The 15,950-nt window shown below is 51.9% G+C and overlaps 4 protein-coding genes across 4 annotated transcripts; 2 read left to right on the forward strand and 2 right to left on the reverse strand.

Moving 5' to 3' along the window:
• Nucleotides 1-5,620: 5,620 nt before the first annotated feature.
• BDP81DRAFT_516815 (uncharacterized protein) lies at nucleotides 5,621-7,637 on the forward strand (the record flags this gene model as incomplete). The annotated part of the gene is made up of 3 exons (XM_060595883.1): nucleotides 5,621-6,430; nucleotides 6,492-7,054; nucleotides 7,150-7,637. The coding sequence occupies 3 exons, from the start codon at nucleotides 5,621-5,623 to the stop codon at nucleotides 7,628-7,630; spliced, it is 1,854 nt and encodes a 617-aa protein (XP_060446130.1). The 3' UTR covers nucleotides 7,631-7,637.
• A 2,184-nt stretch (nucleotides 7,638-9,821) lies between these two features.
• On the reverse strand, nucleotides 9,822-10,685 carry BDP81DRAFT_448667 (nicotinate nucleotide adenylyltransferase; the record flags this gene model as incomplete). The annotated part of the gene is made up of 2 exons (XM_060592324.1): nucleotides 9,822-9,923; nucleotides 9,993-10,685. 2 exons carry the CDS (start codon nucleotides 10,683-10,685, stop codon nucleotides 9,822-9,824), a joined length of 795 nt encoding a protein of 264 aa, XP_060446131.1.
• A 223-nt stretch (nucleotides 10,686-10,908) lies between these two features.
• Nucleotides 10,909-11,636, reverse strand: BDP81DRAFT_210694 (uncharacterized protein). The gene is made up of 2 exons (XM_060582659.1): nucleotides 11,163-11,636; nucleotides 10,909-11,069 (listed from the first exon to the last, which is right to left on the reverse strand). Exons 1-2 carry the CDS (start codon nucleotides 11,468-11,470, stop codon nucleotides 10,991-10,993), a joined length of 387 nt encoding a protein of 128 aa, XP_060446132.1. The 5' UTR covers nucleotides 11,471-11,636; the 3' UTR covers nucleotides 10,909-10,990.
• A 2,772-nt stretch (nucleotides 11,637-14,408) lies between these two features.
• BDP81DRAFT_316825 (pectate lyase C) lies at nucleotides 14,409-15,876 on the forward strand (the record flags this gene model as incomplete). The annotated part of the gene is made up of 3 exons (XM_060584199.1): nucleotides 14,409-14,623; nucleotides 14,698-14,842; nucleotides 14,902-15,876. The coding sequence occupies 3 exons, from the start codon at nucleotides 14,409-14,411 to the stop codon at nucleotides 15,874-15,876; spliced, it is 1,335 nt and encodes a 444-aa protein (XP_060446133.1).
• Between the last annotated feature and the right edge of the window lie 74 nt (nucleotides 15,877-15,950).

The raw sequence follows: 15,950 nt of genomic DNA on the forward strand, positions 1-15,950 counted from the left end.
CTGCCCCGCCCCCAAGCCGGGGAGAGACTCGGGATATCCTACGGAGTACGGACCACGGCAATATGGTGGTGGGATCATGGCCGTTCCTCTTGCCGCCCACCCATGTCAGCGGCTTCCCTGCATTATCGTGTGTGCCATGTTTCGTCCCCCCCCCGCGCAGGTCCCCTTATTACACGCTTCTATTTCATTGCTCCCCTTCTTCCAAGTTCCCAGCGACTCTCGTACAACACAATATCATCCCAAACCAGACGTCCGTGGTTCCTGGCTCTTCTCCGCCAGACGTGTTGGGATTGGGACCATTGGGTACACCGTACAGCACATACCACACAACATGCAAGTCGCGCCCCGGACGGCTTGAATGCCGGGGCCACGGAACGGGTCAGCTGAGACCGGACGGCGACTTCCTACGACCGTAGACGCGCAATCTCCCTTGTTTCTTAATTCTCTTTTTTCCCCGCCCCGCCGGGACCAACACCCAGGTTGACATCTTGCGAGTTGATTCCCAAAAAACTTGCTGCCCAGCGGCGGCGGCGGAGGGAGGAGGCGGGCGGCGATTTCGTTGTGCGAGTGGCCCCGTTTCTCGTGTTACCGTCGTCACGCTGTTGACGGCCTTTTGCCATCCGGTGCCGTGGCGCCGTGTTTTTGCTTAGTATGTAGCTTTTTTTTTTTTTTTTTTTTGCTTTCTTTCGGCTCTTTTTCTTCCGTTGCCACGAGGTAAGTGGGAGTAAGTAAGTTTGGCGTTTCTATCCCGTCAAGGGACGTTCCAGTGTCCAACCTCGGATCGTGACCAACTCGACTCCCCAGTGCCCCCTCATCAACGACGTGTATCTGCTCGCCGCTTCTCGCTCAGAGGGATCCTTTTCTCGGCGGTCCGGGGGCGGCAAAGACATCATCTGTATCTCACGTGTGCAGATACTTGGTGTTCCTCGGAAGCCGTCCGGGATTTGACTGAACCGGACCACAGAAATACCTGTTGGCAGATCCTGTCGGCAGAAAGGTCCGATTATTTGCCAAAGAAATGGATCCCAACAGAAAACGCGTAGAAGTTTTTGGCGTTGCGTGTGATTCGCGTTGACTCCGCGTACACATGGAGAAACAAAAGAAACTGGGAAATTTTCTTCGATAGAGGTACAATCCCATGGACTCCACGTGGGAATTTTCCAGGTATTGGGAGTACCAGCAAGCTAAGATTTCGAATCCCGGCTTCGAATCCGAGGGCAGATGGAGACCCCTCTCAATTTTTACAAAGGGTTTCCCGGATTCAACCCTCGGTCCCCTCTCTGCGGCGGGTAGTAAAAGTTTATCGCAAGTTTTGCAGAATTGTTACCAGCCAGCCCATATGGATCTTTCCGGTTTATAGAATGGGTCAAAAACCTGGTTTCAAGTCATAAATTGCAACGTCGAGACAGCCCTTCCAGGTTCTAACGTGGTAACGTGTCGTAAAAAAGCTTGACTCAGCTGAGAGTCTGAGCCCAAAGCTGGGTGGCACGGGTGGATAAAGAGAAACAAAGCAATTTAGCAGCTTCCCCATAACTGTAGTATTCTCTCTCTCTCTCTCTCTCCGGAGGATTTTTTGTTGTCCAGGTGGTTCCTTGGAAGTTGGACGAAATGACTCCCAGCTTATTCCCATCACCCCCCAATATGCAGAGCGAAACTTTACGATTGTTGTAGGCAACGATCTTCCTACCTCTGGAGAAAGCGTCAACAGCGTCGCGGGTGAAGCCCCTTCAAACGCTAGATATGGATTATTTCCATTCTGCGCATATCGCGGCTGGTTTTCTTTGATGGTGTCGTCGTCCATGGGCTGTGCTTGTGGATAGGCTTCGTTTGGTTGGTGTATGGGTGAGCTTGGTTGAGCTAGTTGTCATCGGCATCTAAGTTGCCTCCCACATTGATACATGAACACATGCCACGAATGTGGGATAAGCGCGCGGGTTTCAAGCTTTATCGTTTTGAGCGGACTGGGGTGAGTTCGTGGCAGAATTTACACGCTGAGACGAGATTAAGACTGCCCAGGTTCAGTGAGAATAAGGGAACGTTATTCGCGATGATGGCATGGCCTTTCCCCTCATCCTTCTTACGGAGCAGGGTGGGATAAGTGAGATTTGTTGTCGAAGATGGATAGAAGGAAAGGTTAAATGGGTTGAATCGGTGTCATCATATGACGACTACACTGCGTCCACATAGATGGTTTGGAGAAAGGGGATCTCAAGGGTTCGATGCTGGGGTTTTACGAGAGGATGGATGTTTTTTGGTTTGAGATGGTTGGAGGGGTCATCCTGACTCTTTTGGGGTTATTTACACTTTTGGGGTCATTTACACTTTTGGCCTGCGTATTGCATGTGCAAATGTGTGTGCGTGTATTCCCCTTGGCGAGCTCGTGGACGTATTCACTGTGTGTGCGTATCTGATGGGAAGAAGGAAAGTCAATTCCGCACCGGCGGACTCAACTCCTAGGTTTTCTTGAAAAGGGGAGTTTGACGAAAGTGCTATTGGTTCGACGGTTTCCCCCGTCTCACGACTGCATGTGGTCTTCGGGTTTGAGACGGCACGAAGTTGGAGATATTGCGTGATGGTTTGGTGATTTGGCGCTTGCTGGTTTGAGGTTTACGAGGATTTGATGATTTGTTGTCGCAGCGCCACACGTGGCGCTGCCGGTTACTGCCGTACGATACCGCGTTCCACAACCCGATTACCCGTCTTGTACGGTATATAGATATGACCCTCATACGGATCTTCCACTTAGAGGAATCAAGCCACTTTCTACTATACATGTCTTCCACTTGCTACCTCGCTTTGTGATATTTGTTATCGATGATGACGAAAACGAGGGGAGAGAGATCCTTTGCAAACTAGCGGGCATGTTGGACCTTGATGAACGGTATGAGGTGTCTTGGCTGAACTTAAAAAGTGTCAGTGTTGGTCTCTTCCAGCAACACATGTAAGTGGTCAGATTAATGGACGCTGTGATCCCTTGGTTAGTTGTGCAGCATTGCGATGCAATGCACGTGGACTGATCGGAGGTTTGAGAAACGAGTCCCAACCTCTTCATGTCTTCTAGTAAAACCGAAATAACAGGCATTTACCTCTCCCGCCATGGAAGTCTTGATATTTCATCTTCATTTTTGTCTCCAAGGTGGCTAAGATTTTACGAGTAGGCTTCGTTACGCGTGAGAATAGGTCATCTACAATTTCGGATGGCCTTTTATATGGTCTCTGACTTTTTCATATATCAAATGCGCTTGGCATTCACTTGAATTTAAAATTCGTAGCAGTCTATTCATAACCTCTCCTTGCTAAATAAGTAATCATAGCTTCATCATTCCATCAATATTGTGATCAACTCCCGACTTATGCATACAAAGCACCGTTGTCTAGGCTGGGACTTTAAGGGCCATGCTTCAAGCCCACATCTTTATAGGCATTCTCATGTCTTGGTTGCTACCCCTGAAGGCTGAAGCAAGTGTCTGTGGGTTTGAAGTTCCTTGAAATATTGATGATAAAAATGGTCTTAAATTGCTGGGAACCACAGAAGTTGCGGGAGCTTATTATGCTAGCTCTTTAGAGTCATAACTATTTCGAAAAGACAACTTCTGTTTCCGGACCCAGAATTGCGAGTTCGCGCAACGTGCAATTCCTTGATAGAGCCACCACAAAGCTCGTATCAGTTTTCGGTGTTTAGATCCCAAGTTGCAGATAGGGGAAGATGAGTTGTGAGATAAAGCTCACATTCGACGATGTCTCTGATTGTTGAGAAGCATGTGTAAACTGATTCAAAAGAAGTTCGGCATTAATTGGTCAGCTGAATACTGTTGCTTCTAGTCGCTCAATGTCTACTACCTACGTAGCCCACGGGTTTAGTCGAAAATGATCATAGATGCTAGTATCGGTACTCGAAGAAACTCCTCTTGGAAAAATGGTTCTAGGTCATTTGTTCCATGAAGTGAGAATGAGGATTGTCTCAAGAAACCAACCGGGCTAGTCAAGGGGTTGTCTTCCACATCTAGTCGGAGTCTTGCTCATTACACCCAATCCTACAGTATCCGCCTATTTCACAGAATCTTTTTGTTGTTGTATTTAACGCCGTGGCGGCAAAGGCGCTGCCGCCCTTGCGGCCGACCTCCCGAGGGGTATATGGCGTGGAGGGCCGCAGGCTCAAGCTATATACTCTACAGTACACGCCTCGTCCTATCGTCCTCCAAGTCTTGCCCGTGGGCTGCTATGTGTTCCATCCGTTCCTAGTTCCCGCTGGTTCCCTGGTTCCGTTGTTGCTATCTGCCCCTCTAAGAGGGTAGGTTCGTTTGCAGGGCCTAGGTCAAAACCTAGTCCTTCATACCGCGGATAGATCTTCTGGAAGAAATCTGTTATGCGGAGGAAGGCCTGGAATCCTGTAGGATCAGTGATTAACCTCTTATAGTACCGCTCTAGAGATCCTATAGGTCCTATAGGCTCCAGTGGGCTAGAAGGGTGGAGGGTAGGCCACTGATGCCTCCTCACTAGGGTCTTCGGCAGTAGACTAAATGGTCTACCTCCTTTACCTCCCCGCAGGAGCAGGTAAGCAGTGCTTCTATATAGTTAAAGCGTTGGTGGTATTGTTCGAAGTCTCCATGGCCTGATCGGGCTGCTAGGAGATGATGAAGGATAGCCCGCGGTAGGGCTAGTTCCGGAGGGTAAGCGAGGGTAGCCTTAAGCCCTAGCTGGGTATATTGGGATGTTGCTTCCCGTTTCCACCATCTTTTTATATTAGCGATATGTACGCTCTTTAGTAAGCCGTTTGATCCCTGATAGGGTTGCTAGCTGTCCCCTTGGGACTGGCAGGGTTGTGCCCTCCTTAGCTAGGCTGTCTGCTTCTTCGTTTCCTTTGATGCCTTGGTGCCCGGGAGACTAATGGGTTTGTATATCGTGCATCTTGACTGCCTCCTGGATATCAAGGAAGGCCGCTTGTGAGGAGTCTGGGACCTTGCCACGAATCCCATGAATAACGCTGGTGTTGTCGATGCAGATGTGTATGGGCTGGCCTTGGGAGGTCTGAAGGGCCCGTCGGAGCCCAGTATTTCACAGAAGCTACCTACCTTAAATTGCTGTATCCGAATTCATGGTGTACATCACGTTCCTCTTGTTGGATCGATTCCCCCGTATTTCCTTCACCCTTCACTGAAGCCTTCACCAGGGTCACCCACTTGCTTAGTCGACAAGCCCTAGGTGTCGTACTGTTACCTCCCCGCAGTTGAAGGGCTCGTCCAGTGAAGTCAACAAACTTCAATTGATGTGTTCCCTTCCAAAGGCAACATTTTGAGAAGGAAGGTCCTTATCTTTCTTGAACCTTCTTCGCTACACATCCTTCGCTTTTTTTGCAACCTCGCAAATAAACCCTCATCACCACCAACAAGAGGTGCTCTTTGGACATTTGACTCTGGATCCTTCAACTCTTCCTGGGACGAATCTTCAGAAGCATAACCTCTTTGTTCTGTTCTACGGTGGTATCTTTCATTGCCGAAGCCCGCAGACGATTTCTATCTCCCGCCCTTTCTCCATCGCCAACGCCTTTGCCTGCTCCGCCAAAGGATCTCAGGCTCTGACGATTTTCATCTCTCTGCTACCCATATGGTATATCATCGCCATGGCCGGTATGACTATTGAGCCGGGCCTCCATTTTGGGCCCGATAGACCTGGCCCAATGCCCCAGAGATTCAAGCCAGTGTCAGTACCCTCTCCCATCCCCATCTGGCGCCATCTGAAGCTGACATGGCGCTTTAGCATTCTCGCCATCGACGTGGGAACCGAGTCCACCCGTGTGACGCTCTGCTACCATGACGGAGTCAAGGATGTCTTCGTCGATGTTCCCGGCCCGAACGGTCCCAAGGGCCCCAATGGCTACGAGTTCCCTGGAGTCACCAGCCTTCCGGGTAACCTCAGTGACGATGGTTCTGGCCTAGGTGTCGAGCGCACCATTCCGACCAAGTACTTAATCTACCAGTTTGCCAAGTCTTCAACTTCCCTCCAGGAAACCACCAACATCACCATTCCCGAGAAAATAGCCGACCGCATTCAAACCACCTTCCTGAACGTGATGAAGAGCGGAGAGGTCCTCTGGAGATTCCAGGTTCTCGAGAAGATACTCCCCCTCATTGAGGAGTACTTCACGAAAATCGGCACCGCGGTGGCATCGTTCTGCCAGGAGCACGGATACATCGTTACGAGCGTCGTCGCTACCCATCCGCACCGCGATAACACGGCTCTGCAAGAGATTTATCGAAAAATCCTCCGAGCCATGTCTCCTACCGCGCCGAAATGGATGAACGCCTTCAGCTTGGTTGAAGAGACCCATGCCTTGGGCCACTACCTGCTCCACCACCCTATCCGTTGGACCAAAATGGATGGAGAGATGCCTCAGCGGCTGCTCGTTCTTGACTTTGGTGCGCATTGCCTGGTAAGTAATTTTGGCTTTCGGAGCCCGAAATTGACGGTTCGTTGACTGATGTGATGAAAAGCGCGCAGTTGTCTTCCATCTCAAGTGGACGACCTCAGAGGACGGCAGCTTCAAGAAACTCGACTTCTACTCCGTCGACACTGGTATGGAGCATCAAGACATAAGCTCGCCCGACGCTTATGGAGGCGTTGATTATCACGCCTACCTCATCGAGCAGACTATTCGATCTGACATTGGCGGAGAGAACATGGCTCCAGACGAGGCTGACAAGCTTGAGACTATTGTCAAGGCGATGATGACACACTTCCACGAGAAACACAAGGCGAGGGAGATCGGCGAAGGAGTATTTAAGCTGCGCGGCGCAAACTACACTTGGAAGTGCAACGTCAATGACTCGCGGAAGCACTTCCGAAGCGCCTATTTCAATGCCTTGGTTACCATATATCAGTACCTGGTCAACATGTGTCGCCTCAAGGGAGGCCGGAAAGTTAAGACTGCCATTGCTCTCACTGGTAGTAGCTTCAACAACAAATCTGTCCTCAAGGTGGCCAACGACTTGATTCAGCAGGTTACGGGTGGCGGAAAGTTGAGCTTCTTCCACGGCCACAGCCAGGCCGACTTCCCGTGAGTAACAACTGCTTCGTTCAAGAGGGCCAAGTCTACCGGGAGGAAGTAGCTATTTTCATGCAAGAAGCTTTTACTAATATCTCACTGAATAGTTCGACTGCTACCGCCAGAGGCGCAGCCCTGGCAAAGATGTATCAGAAGACTGTCCGCCAGTTCTTGGATGAAGGCGCTGCATTCGCCCTTCAAAGCCAATCCCCCACCGCGATAGAGACTTCGCCTCTCCTCCTTCACAACGGGAAATCCAACAAGGTCAAAGTCCGTAAGGGCACTCTGAGAATGACTATCGTCTGCAAGCCTCGCTATGCTTCCGACGACGGCAACCACCACCGGCTCAAGGCCGAGGACGGCAACTACACCCTCTGTCATCTGCCCATAATCGCCAACGGCTGGGTCAACGAGTACACGCTCAGTTACTCCGGTTCCGAGCCGCGACCGGGCGAGTTCCTGATCCTCGACGTTACCTCGACGGGTGCTGGCGCCATCCCCGGTCCGCTCTATCGCCGCTTCAGGATCCCTGTCCATATGGATCCTGGTGGTAGAATCCTGAAGATGGACGCAGACTATGAGTTGTAGCCTGACAATAGAGGTAGGCCCAGCCTCGGGCCTCCCGTCACAGATGTTATCAGGTATCTCGACGATGAGAGCGCGATCCACATTCTTGATCAGTAAATTTTGGGATGGCGGTTCTTCATGTCAGGAGACATCACAAAAGAAAGGGAGCGTGGAAGGATGCCTGTAAAGGCCTCGGCCTAGGGCCTGGTGACTTCTTCATCTGTTGTGGGGATGGTGGCCTCGTTCAAGATAGGTGGAGGATAGACAGCCCAAGACAGAACAGCACAGCTGCATGCCAAACAGAAGATTCCCGTCATTAGGGCCGTGTATGATACCGGAACATTTGATCCTGAGACCGCTTAACTTCGTATAAAGGAAAATACGACAGCTTGGTTCTACTGACGAACGCTTCAGGAGGGTGTTAAAGTGGTGTTATTGTTTCTTCTCATTATTCTAGACACGAAAGTACGTAAAAATCCCACTCTTTACACATATCCCTGTACGTAATTAACCCTGTAATAGTGTATACTAGCACATACGTATCTGTGTGGTTTAATCCTACATTAGGATCCTTTATCCCGCGCAGAGCTTTAAAGGCAGCGCTTCACTCAACGCAACTTCAACAACCAAAACAACAAGCAAAACAAACAACTGCCAGAAATCTGCCCTCAATCAATTCAACTTCGAGATCAAAGTTGATTGTAAAAGTTGGCCGGATTAATTATTCGGAATTTCCTTAATAAAAACCGGAAAACCCCCCTTTTTTCTTTATAAAAGTAGGTCTTTTTAAGGAAAAATCGTACCTACGGCGCATATGTAAGGCAATTAATTACAACTTAATTAATCAATTTTATCAATTATTAGAAAATTTTCTCGTAATCAATCAACTGGAAGGCCAGATTTGCGTTGATTGCGTTGAGTGAAGCGCTGTTTAAAGGTGGTGTTCTAGATCCGTAAACTGGTCGCCCTGAAACCCTTCCCTTCCGGTGTCATCCAGTCGGTTTCACATCTTCACATGTAGCGGACTCCATGGCAAATCAAAGAGAAATGTGGCATACCTGCCATCTAACTCCGGTTGAGCCGAAGAGGCAATCATGGTGATGCTCTGTTGCTGTATAGACGAGACGGCAATCTCGACTTTCGAGAGTGAGGAAATGTTTTTTGGCAACCCCCGCAGGAGGGAATCAAGGACGGCTTGGAGGGAAGGTCCATGTTCAAAGTCACTTCAAGCCGGTACTTGACACAAGGTATGTCAACACGAGTGACAGATCGTAATGTAGGTGATGGTGACTGTGGGCGGGCCGCCGTTCGAACTAAGGGGCACGATAGTCAGGTCAGTCATGCTTGCCCTCGAGGCGAGAACGCCGTGGTACCTCCCAACCCATTTCGAAATGGGTTGAAGCTCCGTCTTCATTCGTGTAGAAGAGCATTGTGGCGTGAACAACATGTGGAAGAAGAGGAATGCGTGAACCTATCATTAGCGATGTCGCGATGTCACTATCGACAGTCCTCGTGGATGAAGGAGAGACTTGTCCTTTGCATGTTGATACACTTTAGTCCTTAAGAGTCCCCCTATGGTTGCCAAAAACAAAGATAAAGCCTATGATACCCATCAGACCATGGCAGCCACCAACCGAGGCTCTTCATCAGTCGCTTATGCATGGACACTTAGGTAGCGCTGCTGTCTACTTCCGGCGGTCTTGTGCTAGTCCGCCATTCTGTGAGCACCTTTCCCCGGTGTACTAACCGCCGGATAGTTGATCTCACGATTCAAGGTTTCAACAGACGAAGTCATAGTACAGAAAGCGATAGGCCGGGAAGGTCCCGAGGTTGAGTTGGGGACTATTGATTGTTCAATGGGAGAAGTCCCTGTAGTTCAAGATATATATATCTCGCTCTTCATAAGTCCGCCCTATGCACCTAATTAAACCCATGAAAAAAAAAATAACAGTAATGAAATGGATAGACTTTGTGCCGTCTCGTAAAACCCAAACGCTGATAACCACGCCATTTGTTCCCCTTCTCTGGTCCTCCTCTTTGCTCTTTGATCTCTCTGTCTCGTCTGGGTCTGGATCGTTGCTCTCGCTTCTCGCTTCTGTCCGCTGTCCCGCTGTCCCGCTGTCTCTCTCCTCTTTTTTTCTACAAACTCCATCAAGGCTTTTCTGAACGGAACACCTGCTCGTTCAATATCCAAAACGATTGAAACTCGTTCTTATTGCACCTCCTTCTCCTTGCCCTTCTCATTTGTTGCTGTGTCGTCTTCGTTATACAGGCCGTGCTCATCAATGTACTTGATGACTTCAGCAGGGATGAGCTAGAAATATGTTAGCCGTTGATTGCCTTTAAAATGTTTGACAATGCTTTTGGGGGATCGGAAACTCACGTAGTCGATGCTCATATTCCTCCTCAGCAACAATCGAATCTTGGTACTCGAAACATCGTTGGGAACGACTTGCGGGATGTAGTAGATCTGGTCCTCGTACTCCTTAAGGTTACCGAGAGCCTCGTCAATGTTCACACCAGCCCTCTCGAGCACAAAGGCGCCAAAGTCGCCAAGGATATGTCTCAAATCAGAAGGCGACCAAACACCCGGCTGACTCATCGTATTGATCAGGTCGGCGCCAGCAAGCACGGCAATACGCACGCGCTTCCCGTTGCAGCCGCCGCGCTTGACATTGATTTCGTGCTCAAAGTGATCGAGGACAACGGCAGTGGGCACGTAGGCCGTCTGCTCAGCCTCCCAGGGGTCGACCATGAGGAAGCGGGAGGTCTGCTCGGCGGCGATCTCGCACATGCGGCGGCGGTGGCAGGCGGGTGCGAGGCCGCGCTTCTTGTAGGCGTCGGAGACGGGGGAGAGGTAGGAGCCGATGAGCTCAAAGTTTGTGTTGTAGCGGACGTAGTCTGCCGCCATGACGGCCATGCGCAGGTGGAGGAAGGTGATGGGGCTGTAGGAGCCCGGGGCGACGAGGACGAGGGGATCGCGGTCGGGTTCGGACTGCTGGAGGCGGAGGCGGTGCTCCGGGAAGGAGTAGCCGGGGGGCGCCATGGCCTCGATTTCCTCGGGGGTGGCGACCATTGTGAGGGTTCGCGAGCGGGCGGCGGCGGACGCGGCGAAGGGGTTGTTGCTGCGCGGCGTGCTGAGACGCCGGAGGGGAGGGGTCGGCGGACGGGGGTAGTAGTAGGTTGGGGGCGAGAAAAGCCGGAAACCAGCTCTCATCAACTTTTTCGTTTTATTTCCCTGTTGGGCGCTCTGTCGTCGGTCGTCGGTCGAATGACTGGTTGGATAGTAGTCCTGTGAGAGGAGAGAATGGGTATCGACTATGGATAGGGCGGGGAGGGCTCCGTGATGTTCCTTGAGGGGTTCGGTGTCTCGGAATGCGGCTATCGGTTCGGTCGGTGCCTGGGCAAAACGCAGCAGCGGGCGGAAGGGGGACGGGGTACGGAGAATGACGGGATCTGCCTGTGAAGAAAAGAAGAGGTGGAATTAGTCAGCCTCGCGCCAAGTACGTCATGCGATGATGGCAGGTAAGAGAGAACTGTGATAAAAGCGTACCTTTTTTTTGCTGAAAAAAATGTCGTTGGACAAGGTGATTGAACAGTGACTTTGGGGGTTTTTCTTGGGACGACACGGGAAAAAGGACGTTTCTGGTTGCTGAGGGGTGTGTTTTGGAGTTTCTGTGTTCCGGTCGGGGATTGCGTGACTAAGGTTAAGAATGACACTGAGACTTCCCTCTTCTGGGGGGGTAAAATATCTCGTTTTGGTTCCGAACAAGGCCGGGGGGGGAACGAAGTGGGAGACTGGCGAGTGGGAGTGGGAGTGCGTGCGTATGTGTGCGTGGGACAGCGTTGCGTGCTTCGCATCGAGGGGTTAGCGGGGCTGTTTAGTCATCCAGCTGCCCCGCCGCGGGTTACTCTGTGATTGGTGGGGCTGTACGTCGGCCGCATCGGAGAAAGACCGGGTCCATTACGGAATTGCTCCAGGCCCGGCATCTCCGTCTTCGGGGCTTAAGGTCCCAGGCGTCAGTGATCATTAATTGTTTATCTTATTATATCCTTCATTTCTCTAATATGTTGATATCTTGAAAAATATGAATGGAGACTGGGAATGATGTCCGATAGATACCTGAGGGAGCTTAGAAGCCGACGATGCAGTTCACGGCGTCAAGTGCCGAGGTGAGGGGTAGGCGAAGTGCGATGGTCGCCCGCCAAAGGCCGTTATCACCGGCAGGTTGCGCTTACCCAGTAATCAATGGAAGCTGACCAGAAAGAACATGACTTCATGAATTTCCGATGAATGAACATGTTCAACCGCTGAGGGTCCGTCATCAAGGCATCTCACAGAATGCCATGACGGCAACTCTGAGTTGCGCCAATTCACTTCAAACGCAGGCCCTTGAGCTACCTTAGGTACCTACACTACATGTGTCTGTCCGACGCTGTTCTAGTTTTGAACAACGACCTCCAGCCGCGTGTCAGTTCAAGCTAAGGTACCTACCTACCTTACCTTACCTTAGGTACACTGGCGTTGTACTAGCATCTCCCACTCCGAACTTTCTGTCAAGAGCACCATATGAAAGCCTCGGTCAACACAGTTGGAAACTCAACAATTTGCCCGCCAGATCAACGGGCCTGTTTCTCGTGCCTGAGAGATCGACGCGCCAGAGTCTGAAGAAACACGTGCCCCCAGCTTCCTCACCCGCTTATGCTGTCTCACTACCCCGACCTCACCAACGTGTCGTGCGTGTGCAAGGGAGAATGAGTCGGTCGAGAACTTCGACGTCTCCCAGCCGCCACGTGACTCACGCAAACGGCGCGTGACCATAGCTCTGTTGAGAAAAGGAAAAAAAAAAAGTAACTAGTTTTTTTTGCATTGCCATCTTTTGACCGCAACGTCTCCCCTGCCTCCGACATCGCCGTTCCCCCAGCTCTAGAATCTAAGGTAGTCTCTCAGCGGTCGCTTTGGGAATTTCCTAGCCCTCAGCGCTCCAATTGTCATGCTGCCGTTTCACTCGCCTGGGCCAAGACGGTCCCCAAGCTTCCCCCGGCACGAGCTGTCCGATTTTGCCGAGGAAAATGCCTTAAAAAGCTTTTTCGGCGAAAACGCCAATCGCCGCGTTCACTGGCATCTCTCAAAATTTACCCACCATGAGTCAAGGTCGTCCAGAGTGAGATTCCGAAGGGTCGTCGGAATGAGAAGTCTCGCTCAGCCACTTGCACTGGCCACTGCGTCTGAAGTGAGATCGGATGGCAGGTGTGGTGTGATGAACGCTCATGGCGGAATCTGAACCTTAAATCTTGGAGGCTTCCCGCCTGAGCTGACGCCTTGTGGTCTCTCTCATTTGCATAAACGCGTCGATGAGATGATTGTGAAGCGCGCTGGGTTGTCAGCGATTTGGTTCTCTGCCACTTCAGACTCGAAATTCCAGTCGCGACTATCGAAAAGCAAGGCCAGGTCATGAGAAGAGGACCTTCAAATGATCGCCTCTTAATCTTGTAGGTCACTTGATCTTCATGATGGTCGCATCACAGACTTGGGCAACTCATGTATAGCACTATCGAGAATGACGTCTGACAGGTGGAAAAGTCATCGGCCGAGTGATGCAGAGTAGCATCCCTCTTCAACCTTAATTCAGCATCTCACTTTGCAGATTTACTACCGTAGGTGTGTATCCGTACGGACGGAAATGGGGCAAGGCACCGGTATGCGCATGCCCGAAGAGCATCCCCTTTTGAGCCATTCCATCTTACCACTGACTACCTTACCTTAGTCCCTTGGGTATGAATACAGTAAATCCCAGCCTCGCACTCGTATTTCACAAACAACGCCATATCAACCATGTAACTCCAAAACAACTCTCCGGCCACCATCATCAACCTGAGAATCCAAAATCCTCCGCCGCCCGCCGTTGTGTGCCTCTCACACGTTCACACCCCGGCCCCAAGTGGCCCCGTCCTCTGCCCCTTCAATATCACCCAAACAGCACCAAACGCCAGGGATTCCCCACCAATACTGCCCGTTTCGGAGGACGCCTCCCGTCCGCCGTCCCCCTTAACTTTCTGCCCATTTCCCGCCAATCGTCTATGGATGGATGCCATCAATATCCGAATGAGGCAGGCTGGTAATAATCAATGTGCTATACAGTCGAACTACGCTGTAAGTGAAATCAAAATTGGGAGGAGATCATCGGTCATGGATCAATGGGCACGGAACAATACACCATACGCAAGGAAGCTACTTTCTCTACCTCATAGTCTTACAGACACCTCTCATGCGGCCAAGCATCCCCGAACCAGCATCCACGGCCGCCATACGGTTCAACACCACCAACAGGAGCCGGCCGCTATCCCCATGTGCATCCACGCCCCTTTCCAATTCCCGTAACTGTCAGGGCGAGATGGATCATGGGGTGGATGATGACAGGCCGCAGGTCGAAGGCCCCCCCCTGAGCAACCACCACACCACCCATCCCGGTGGATCATCACCGCGAAGAAGCTGTCCATCGAGAGTGTAACATGCCCGAAAAACGACCTACAAAACTAAACTTAGGACCCCTTTTTCGTCCCATCTTGCACTGAATCTTCTCTTGAAGTCTTGGGATCTCGTTGCTATTCTCCTACGCGTGCCGTTCCATCCATCCATCCCTTCGGCTTGCCCCCTGGTTATAGCTTCTTTTCAAGCCTCTTTTCTCTATTCGACTTGCTTTGTTTCGGGGATTGTCTGGTACATCGCTTCCGTTTCACTCCATCACTTTAGCCCCCACTCGTTTCTACCTTCCGACCTTCCGACGATCCTGCAACCATGAAGGCTTCCGCGACACTCTTAGCCGCGGCGGCCATCTTCTACCAAGGCGCGGCCGCCCTCCCCGCCGCCGGCTGGACCGGTACCGCCGTCTCCCCGGCCAAGGTAGTCGCCCGTGCCGACGCCGCTCCCTCCGCCTTCCCTGGTGCCGAAGGGTTCGGCCGGAACGCGATCGGTGGCCGTACGGGTACTGTGTACAAGGTCACCAACCTCAAGTAAGCTCTCCACCCAACTTGACTCTCAGCTATCTAGGTTTGAACTTTTCTTGCTGACTCGTTCTGTGCTGCAGTGACTCCGGCACGGGATCTCTCCGCGATGCCGTCTCTCAACCCAACCGAGTCGTCGTCTTTGACGTAGGCGGCGTCATCAAGATTGACGCCCGCATCGCGGTGTCCAAGAACGTTTACATTGCAGGACAGACAGCGCCCGGAGGTGTAAGTATCAACCAGAAGAAGACACAGACTCACAACACCCAACTAACACCAACAACCAGGGCATCACAGTCTACGGAAACGGCTTCTCCTGGTCCAACGCCGACGAAGCCATCACCCGCTACATCCGCATCCGCATGGGCAAGGGAGGCGACTCGGGCAAAGACGCAATCACAATCGCCGACGGCAAAAACATGATCTTTGACCACGTCTCCGTCTCCTGGGGCCGCGACGAAACCTTCTCCATCAACGGCGACGTCTCCAACATCACCATTGCAGACTCCATCATCGGCCAGGGCCTCGAGACGCACTCCTGCGGCGGGCTGATGCAGACAAACGAAGGCGGCGTCTCCCTCTTCCGAAACCTCTACATTGACAACAAGACGCGCAACCCGAAAGTCAAGGGCGTGAACTCCTTCATCAACAATGCCGTGTACAACTGGGGCGGTGGTGGCGGGTACATCGCGGGAGACTCCGAGGGCGCGAGTTATGCGAATATCATCCAGAATTACTTCATCTCCGGCCCCTCGACCTCCGTCACGGCGTTCACGCGCGGTAACGCAAACTTCCGCGGCTACGTCAAGGATAACTTTTACGACTCCAACAAGGACGGCGTGCTCAACGGCGCAGCCCTCTGCGTCTCGACGATGTGCTACTCCAACATGGCCATCCAGACGACCGCGTTCGACTACCCTGCCCCGGCAAAGCTCCTCACCGCCACCGACGCCGTCGCGCACGTCGCGTCCAAGGTCGGCGCCTCCATTTCCCGCGATGCCGTTGACGCCGCGCTGGTAAAGGAACTTCTCTCCTACGGAAAATCGGGCAAGCTCATCTCCGATGAGGCCGACATGGGCGGCGCGGGCGACATCGCGGCCGGCACGGCGAAGAAGGATACCGACGGCGACGGAATCCCCGACGAGTACGAGACTGCGAACGGCCTGAACCCCAATGATGCCTCGGACGGTATGAAGATTGGTGCCGGTGGGTACACGAACCTCGAGATCTACGTCAACTCGCTCGTTCCCGCCGTGTACTAGACTCTGTCTACTTAGTCTTGCAGGCTTGCTCCTGCGTATGGGGATAGTTGGAGGTTAAGAGGGACCGAATCTCG

The sequence above is a fragment of the Colletotrichum phormii genome (genome assembly GCF_030913505.1).
Source record: "Colletotrichum phormii strain CBS 102054 chromosome Unknown BDP81scaffold_8, whole genome shotgun sequence".
Lineage (NCBI taxonomy): Eukaryota > Fungi > Ascomycota > Sordariomycetes > Glomerellales > Glomerellaceae > Colletotrichum > Colletotrichum phormii.

What these genes read in the sequence shown, in the direction of transcription:
- BDP81DRAFT_210694 (XM_060582659.1), bottom strand. Translation starts at nt 11,470, where the DNA reads ATGCGAAGCACGCAACGCTGTCCCACGCACACATACGCACGCACTCCC. An exon ending in TTTTTTTCAGCAAAAAAAAG is followed by an intron (nt 11,070 to 11,162) that starts GTACGCTTTTAT and finishes TTTTCTTCACAG; the next exon opens with GCAGATCCCGTCATTCTCCG.